This window comes from Terrapene carolina, unplaced genomic scaffold (assembly GCF_002925995.2).
Source record: "Terrapene carolina triunguis isolate 2854851 unplaced genomic scaffold, T_m_triunguis-2.0 Scaffold96, whole genome shotgun sequence".
Taxonomy (NCBI): domain Eukaryota; kingdom Metazoa; phylum Chordata; order Testudines; family Emydidae; genus Terrapene; species Terrapene triunguis.
The window spans coordinates 68,889,733-68,898,004 of NW_020664447.1; the positions used below are offsets into that span (position 1 = coordinate 68,889,733).

The 8,272-nt window shown below is 41.2% G+C and overlaps 1 protein-coding gene across 1 annotated transcript in view; it reads right to left on the reverse strand.

Moving 5' to 3' along the window:
* The window catches only part of GALC (galactosylceramidase), a 61,063-nt gene that overhangs the window by 27,402 nt on the left and 25,389 nt on the right, over window positions 1-8,272 (reverse strand). Inside the window, exon 7 of the mRNA XM_026651508.1 lies at window positions 4,324-4,454. Within this exon, the coding sequence (XP_026507293.1) occupies window positions 4,324-4,454 (131 nt within the window). The remainder of the gene's footprint in view (window positions 1-4,323; window positions 4,455-8,272) is intronic.

An 8,272-nucleotide genomic window follows, 5' to 3' on the forward strand; every position in this document is an offset into this window, starting at 1 on the left:
GTGTGTGTGTGTGTGTGTGTGTGTGTGTGTGTGTGTGTGTGTGTGTGGGTGTGTGTGTGTGTGTGTGTGTGTGTGTGTGTGTGTGTGTGTGTGTGTGTGTGTGTGTGTGTGTAAGAGGTGCAATAATCAAATAATGGAAATGAGAGGAGAGCATTAAGAAGAGGGGATGACCAAAGGGTTAAGGTTAAAAAAGAAGTAGCTGAAACTGGGTCTTGCAAAAAGGGCAGAAAGACCATTTTCAGAACATATTTATGAGCAGCTTTGCTCCACTTCCAGCCCACATCCTGTCAGACAACCCCCCCCCCCCCCCCCCCCCCCCTCCCTCACTGTGTGCTTAAGTGGAGCAGTCCCCCCCAAAACGGGAAGGGGGGGGATTCCCCCCCCCCCCCCCAGATGCCAGTGAATGAGCAATAATCATGAACTCTCTGCTCCTCGGACACTACCTGTACCCTAGGTGCTTTGGTTTTTTTTATTAAGATCTAAATGACTCCACATAGAGTAGGCCGCAGCTCAAGCCTCATTACCCCATGGGCTGACTTTTTATAGCTACAGTAATTAGCCGATTCACTCACACTGCCAAGCACCAGTTTTTAAACATCTAATGGCACCAAATAAGCATTCACCATCAGAATAGCCCTTCAATATGCCCTCAGTCTGCTGAATCCATCACTACTTTAAAACTTATGAAGACACTAGACTGGGTTGCAATCTTCTTTTAAGTTATCCTTTCCACCCGAGCACCTCAGCTACACTGACCTGACAAATAAGGTATATGGCACACAGCAAGAGGTGCACTGTGCCACAGAACAAGTTCCTTTCACAGGGAGCAAAAGGCCAGATTCTTCACATCTTCCAACTTCCTCAGCAGAACAAGCTGTTCCCATCTCTTCTGTAGATTCCCCGACAGCCTTAGAGCTAGAACAGCTGGTTCCTATGCCACCCCCACCTCTTCCCACCCCCGAACGCCCCTGAGCATGCTCCAATACAGGGGACACGGCCACAGCATACTGCTCTGCAGCTACCCCTAGCTAGCAGACCGGTGTGTGGTGGGGGTTAGGTGCTGTGGATTGTATAAAACTAGTTAATGCAGTGGTCTCCAAACTTTTCACAGTCTCACCTCACCTTACCTGTGTCCGCACACACACACCCCCAAGCCGGGGCCGGAAGGGGGGCCACGGCTCCTGGGGGGAAGAGCACAGACAGGTAAAGGGGCCGAGGCTGGGGCCACAGCCAGGGCTGGAAGCGGAGCTGGGGGCCAATGCTAGGGGCCAGCAGTGGAAGCCGTGGCCAGGCCATGGTCGGGCCCAGGCTGGGGCCAGAAGCGGAGCCAGAGCAGAGCTGAGGGCGAAGCAGGGCTGGGTGTGGTGCTTCCTCCCTGACCCTTGGGGAGGCTGGCCCAGGCCCTGCTGTGCCCCCGCTCCCTCTCGGGGGGCCACACCTCAGTTTGGGGACCACTAGGTTAAAGTGTTACAACGTCATAACCAGCTCCCTGATATCTCTCCTCCTTCTCAGCTTCTCCCCATCTCTGGGTGGCAGCAGAGAATTTGAGCCCTACAGGCTAAAGTTAGGAGTGATCCGTATATAACTGGGATGCTTTAACAGAATAGGTAAGATTTTAGGACTTATTTTACAGGAGCAAAGAACTAGAGACACCTTAACAGGGAAGCTGCTCCAAACATATGGAAGAAGAGGAAGTATAGTAGCAGGAGTGGGCAATGGAAGACAAGAGAGAAGCTTGGATGGAGAGCAGGTAGTGAGAGGTAGATAGGAATGGAGTTCCAGAGAATTCTGAATGTTAGCTCAATGCCAAAGAGGAAAAGGCACTGCAAAATTCCAGTAAGGGGAGAGATGGTAAGAATCCTCTGAAGATATTATTTTAGCAGACACATTGTAGAAGAAATGGAAAGTATGTGGAGGGAAGAGATAGGACAAGGCCAGTACATAGGATGTAGGATGATGGGAAATTAACACGCCAGCATGAAGTATTGGCAGAAGGAATGAGTTTTGAAAAGGCTATACAGAAGTAAAACAGAATGATACTAACAACATCATGTTTTTAATAAAGGAGGGAAACTGATCTTGCTTTTGACATTCATTCTCCATTCCACAGCCATTGGCTAAGTAGTATTTTCATTGCCCCCTTCCATTTAAAAACCACATCTTTCAGACAAGAAGGAGCAATGTATTGAGTGCTGCATTTTTCAAGAAACACTGGGACAATCTTTTTGCTCTGTGTTTGCACAGTGCCTAGCACAATGGGGTCCTGGATCCATGACCAAGGTACCTAAATTCTACTATAATACATGTCTAGATATTATCAAGCATTTTAACATTAAATATATCTTTGTATAGTAGGTGATGGACTAATAGCACTCCCATAGAAAAACAGTCCAGTGAGTGGCAGAAGTTTTGCATGAGAGAACTAAATTAAATCCCAGTTAGAGCAACAAGGTAAAAAAAATAATTTTTAGGAAATAAATCTCATATAACAGAAGGTGGAATTAACAGTAATCTACAGTGAACAAAAATTAAACTAGATTTTCCAGATTTACTATTTATGCTGCTTGCCTTTTGCACTTCTCACTATTGGACAGAAAATGGACTAGCTTATTTTACTTTTTGACTTCCATGCACTAGCACAATATTGTGATATACAGGCTGCAAAACATTGCTACGGAATATTTAAAGTCATAAAAAATGTCTGAAAAATTCTATTCTGAGGAGGCTTTACAAAATTGGCTTATTTGCACAAAACTTGAAGTCTTAATTATGCAATATCATCCTATAAGAAAGTTTAAGTTTTAACTAGGATAATAGCCTTTTTTTGTTTCTTACCACCCTTCAACTTTCTCATCTTGATTATCTAATCCACTTTAACCCAACTCAGATAGAATGACTAGGAAAGCAGACTTTTCTGAAATGATGTACTGTATTTATTCAACCTTATATACTCGCAGAAGAACAGCAACAGAGAGTCCTGTGGCACCTTTAAGACTAACAGATGTATTGGAGCATAAGCTTTCGTGGGTGAATACCCACTTCGTCAGACGCATGCGTGGGTATTAACCCACGAAAGCTTATGCTCCAATACATCTGTTAGTCTTAAAGGTGCCACAGGACACTGTTGCTTTTTACAGATCCGGACTAACACGGCTACCCCTCTGATACTTCAGAAGAACAGGTTTGTTAACATGAGCCTCAAGCTGCCAATTCCACCCATAGACATTTTCACAATAATGTATTTTAAATTAATAGCTACTAAGAAACATTTGATGCCTTTACTTCCAAAGACTCTGTATTAAAAACAGAGTTATTATTTGTCTTCAGGGAATGGCAGCTTGAGTAAGTCAACAGTAATATCAAGCTTAAAAAGAAAAGGCACTTCCAGAGGTTCCTCGTAAGATGAACACATGCTGATAATTTTAGCCCTTTTTACAGTAGTTTTACATCTTCACTTGTTAGATGATTCATAGATACTAAGGCCAGAAGGGACCATTCTGATAATCTAGTCTGACAGCCTGGACAGCCTCGGCCATAGAACTTCCCCCGTCCCCCAACTATCCTAGAGCATATCTTTCAGAAAAACATCTAATCTTGATTTTAAAATTGCCAGTGTTGGAGAATCAATACAGGTCTGTAGTTAATTTTAATTTTCTGCTTCTGAGACAACACCCTGGTATCCAATGAAACTCAACTAGAAAAACATGTCCATGCGTCCGATGGTCATATCGGCCTCCGCATGAACAAACCCTGCCTTCCTAACCTAAACCAGTAACGAGACTCAGCAGATTAATTGAATCAAGCATTGCTAGTTGAATCACAGATGAAGTCATAAGGCTCAATTCACCCTATGGTCTATGACAGTTTTTGCCAGCGTAGACCCTAGGGGAAACCAGCCATAGCAGAATATTTGCAAGAGGGGGGTGTCAAAGCATGTTTTGTGCACCAACTGTAGGAGTTCCAAACATCCCCCAAAATAGGCAGGGCTAGCCAGAGAAGGGGCCTGGGTCTATGACTGAATTGATTGGGCATGCAACGGTCAGCAGATTTTAAGGCTAAGTCCACTCAGATGGAAAACTCAGGTGAAACTTGAAAGGAACCAGGCTAGTACACAAAGCTCTAATGATCACCTCCCTACACCTGACAGAGTACATTATTTAGCAAGAAAGGTTAAGGTATCAAACCTTTGGTGAGAGCTTAGCAAAGCCAAAGCTCCCAGCAAACGCTACCTCTGAAGATATATATGTGCAACCAGTGGAAATACATGATCAGAGCAGGCTACCAAGAAAGAGGCTTCATAAAAAAGAAAAAAGAGTGACCTACCCTATGATATCAACCACTTTATGGAGCTCAGAATCGACCATCATGAAAAAGGAAATTGGCTCCCACATGTTATCACTGGCTATGATCTTCACCCGCTGCAGACCTCGTTTATCCAAGGTGTACCTTAATAGCTTTTTTAAGTGGAAGGAGAAAAAAAAAAAAAGTGTGTCAAACTGGCACAAATCCAGGTTTGGAACAGAAAGCGGTTTTCCTTGGTTACCAAATGAACATTTTACAATTTTTTAAAAAATTATCTTCCTCTTACACCTCAATACAGAACAGTTATGTCAAGAGTATACTCAGCAAAAAGTGTCAACCATAAGCTGGAGATCAAAATGGACAAAATGTTCTTCTAACACTTTCTGTCAAGCTCTAAAGTTCAGTTAGTTCCAGATTGCACAGTCCATAAGGGAGGTAGGGAAAATGAAAAACATTTGATTCTTATTATCTACACTCTGCAGGTATGAAAGAAAAAGTTAGACAAGGCAAAGACGACTACATTTCATGAGATATAGTCTATTTGCAGATCAGTGACTTATAAAATGTCACCAGTTCGATAGTCTGGGTGTGAAGTTACAAGGAATACATACAGAAAAGCATGGACAAGTCTGATCCAAAAGGTATACAACATTTCTGAAATTAAAGCAAATATTTCATAATAAAAACACAATGAAGAACAACTGCATCTCCAGCTGACTGTTTCAGTTTAAAACTGATGCTACGGAACATAGATAAGGTTTACAGTCCACGTTGGGGGTATGGGAGAAATTACTCTTATGGAAGTTTTTGTTTCAGAAACAAAGCAAGCTGCTATCAGACAATACTGCATTTGTTAAAATCATATTTAGATGTCTAAGGAGAAAGCACTTTGCAGGACATTCTATTGTTTACATGATACACACGTAAAATTTGCTGCCTTCAAAATATCATTAACATCATATTAGAGTCAAGAAAACAAAAACGCCAAATAAGGAAAATCTAAAAGCAGAGGTTTCTCCTGCAACATTAGTTCACCCACTTTGCATAGCATCTATTTTGTGGTACATATTAATCATCATGACAGGACTGAAGTTTGAGAAGAAAACCAGGAATAGAAAATGCTACACGCAGAGGGCCAAAGACAGCTCAGTTACTTCTTTGTAAAGATTAGAATCTGAACCAGCATACCACAGGACAGAGCTAACAGCAGAGAATACCAGTTTGAGATTTCCTGACTGTTAAGGTCTTATTTTCTCAGCCTTAATGTGATATCATTGCTTCTCATGCACATCACAAAACTAGCAAAGTAGAATGTTGAATACTATAATCTCCTGAATTGGCTTCCTCCAAACTTGGATTATTTTATGTGTCAACATAAAATATAAATAAACCCAGATTGAACTGTCTAGCCTCTGTTCTCTTTGAGCTATGCAAACACGAAAATTCTGATTTACAGGAAAGGCTGCATGGTGCAGAAAAGAAAACAAGAATTCATTGTTCTATCCCAGCTCTGCCAATGATTCAGCATGTGATCTTGGGCAAGTCACTTCACTTCTGTCTGAGTTTCTCCTACTGTAGCAGGATAGTAATAGCTGCCTACCTCACAGGAAGCAAGGCGGCAATTAGCTAGACATCTTCAGACTAGACATGGCCTTTGAGATCATTATTAAGAAGCTACTATCTTGGACATACCATCACCTCATACAAGCAGAAGTCAGAGCTTCCCTTGTTTCCCGGAGGGCCATTCAATTATGAGTCATTTTCAAAGACTCTTGGTTCCCACTAAATTGCAAACTATATCCAATGAAAGACTACTATCATTAACAAACCAAGTTACTATGATCATAGCTAAAATCTCTCCTCAACAGCAACTTTTTTCCTCACTGATGACAGATCATACCATGATTATTGGGTGACTTGTGTCCTCTGGGAGAAGAATAGAAATTGAAGCATCGTTATCTACCCTACAGAACACCAAGGGCCATGGGGTGTTGCCATTGACTTCTAAGAGGCAGGCTTAATTGTGCATGGATTTCTAAAGACCATGATCATCACAGACCATAATTTGAGCCAACACTTTTTAAAAATCAGATTGGAGACAAGAGAGCTATTACTTGTCATTGAAAAAGTTTTCATTTCCTCATACATATTCACACTGGCCAATGGGCAACATTTAAAATTAACTCTTAGTTACAGAAATACACAATTAAGTTTATCTACATTTCTTATTCTCACTGTATCTACTGATAGAATAAGGATCAGATGAGACATCCTATAATGCCCTCAACATTTTATATTTGTGTTATTAGCATATGAAGCAGGGGCGTCCTGTTGAGTGAGTTTGCCCTTTCGAAAGCATGGAAAAAAATTTGAGCCTGAAACATGAGACATGTTGTAGGAGACTGCTGAAAAAATAGTAAGTACCTTTGATTTTTGTGGGGATTATAAATTTGGATAAAAAACTAAGCATCTCAACAATAAAAGTTTTCCAAAGAGAAAAGACTTAATGTGCTGTTAGAGATGGATAGCTCTGCAGAACATCTAAGGTATGAAGTGGAGACAAAACTATAGGTCACATCATTCTGCACTTATGTGCATCAAGAAAACCACTCAAACCAAAGGATAAAGTTGGTATTTACGGAGTGGCAGCAGCTCAGTAACATTGGGACCTAAATGGCAACTATAAAGTCCTAAACTTCAATCCCCACACTAGCATTCAACAAGAGCAGAGAAACACAGTGAGACCCCTCATCACATAACCTAACACTAATATGCTTCAGCTTCTTGCACTGGTGGAGGGGAGGGGGGGAACTTAGCAGAAAAAGAGGGAGAATGGGGTCTGAGAATGAGACACGAGAGGTGTAGGCAGAACGGACTCATACAGGATCCTGAAGGAAAGTACAAGATGCTTGATTCAAGGGTGAGCGAAGGCAGTGAAAGAACTCACAGAGCAAACATAGCATAGATTTTAAGGCCAGAAGTGATCTTTCTAAGCATCTAGTCTGTCCTCCTACATAAGACAGGATATAGATTTGATCCCATTATTCCATTTCAGCATGGAAAGGTGGCTGTGTAACAGGGCTGGTCAGAGGAGGAGATTACAGAAGGTGAAAGATGGCTAAGGAATAATAAGGATTTTAGGGGACAGAAGAGGAAAGAACAGAATATAGAAATGCAGAGAATGAAGCAGATTGGCTAGAGAGACTGGACATGGGGAGAGACGTAGAGATTAGCTGAAAGACAAGACACTGAGAAGACTCTAGGACATAAAAACCCACTGCTACTGGCACTCTTGTTGACAGTGTCAAACAGAGGTCAAAGATTTAATAAACTTAAGACTGAACTACCCTCCATAGATCCTCAATCAGGAGTTAGGCCTATTGGTGGGTCATAGTCTAAAACTTGTATTGTCTCTGCTTATCTTGTGGATATACAGAGGACTTCAGTTTCCAAATGTGTTAATCCAGAAAGTTTCATAAGTAAAGTCACATCTAAAAGTAAAAAAATATCATTTGCAAGTCACAGTGCTTAGATTTAGAAGTTTTACCTACACTATACAAGTTATAAGGACAAAAGCTTCCTATGCAACTAACTCCATGTTAATATTATGTTGAATATTCTCATATTACATTTTTAAAGCACCATCTCCCAGATAGTTAACATTCAGAAGCTCAACATGTCGGAACGTTACTTTCTTTATAAAATCCTGTTTTAAAGAATTCTCACTCACAACTATAGCACTGAGGTTCTCTCATTTTCCTTCGACAAGCTAAGTGTTCCAGAAATAGCATTCACATCTATACCACCAACTGTGTCCCTATCTAGCACATGTCTAAAAACAAAGCTTTTCTTCCCAACAGTGCCAATATCTCAGTTTTGATTACCGGGATCTCTTATTATAATTTGTAACATTATAAATTGTAACTCCTGTACTGTACATGTATGTTATAAGAATTAAGAACAGAGTGAT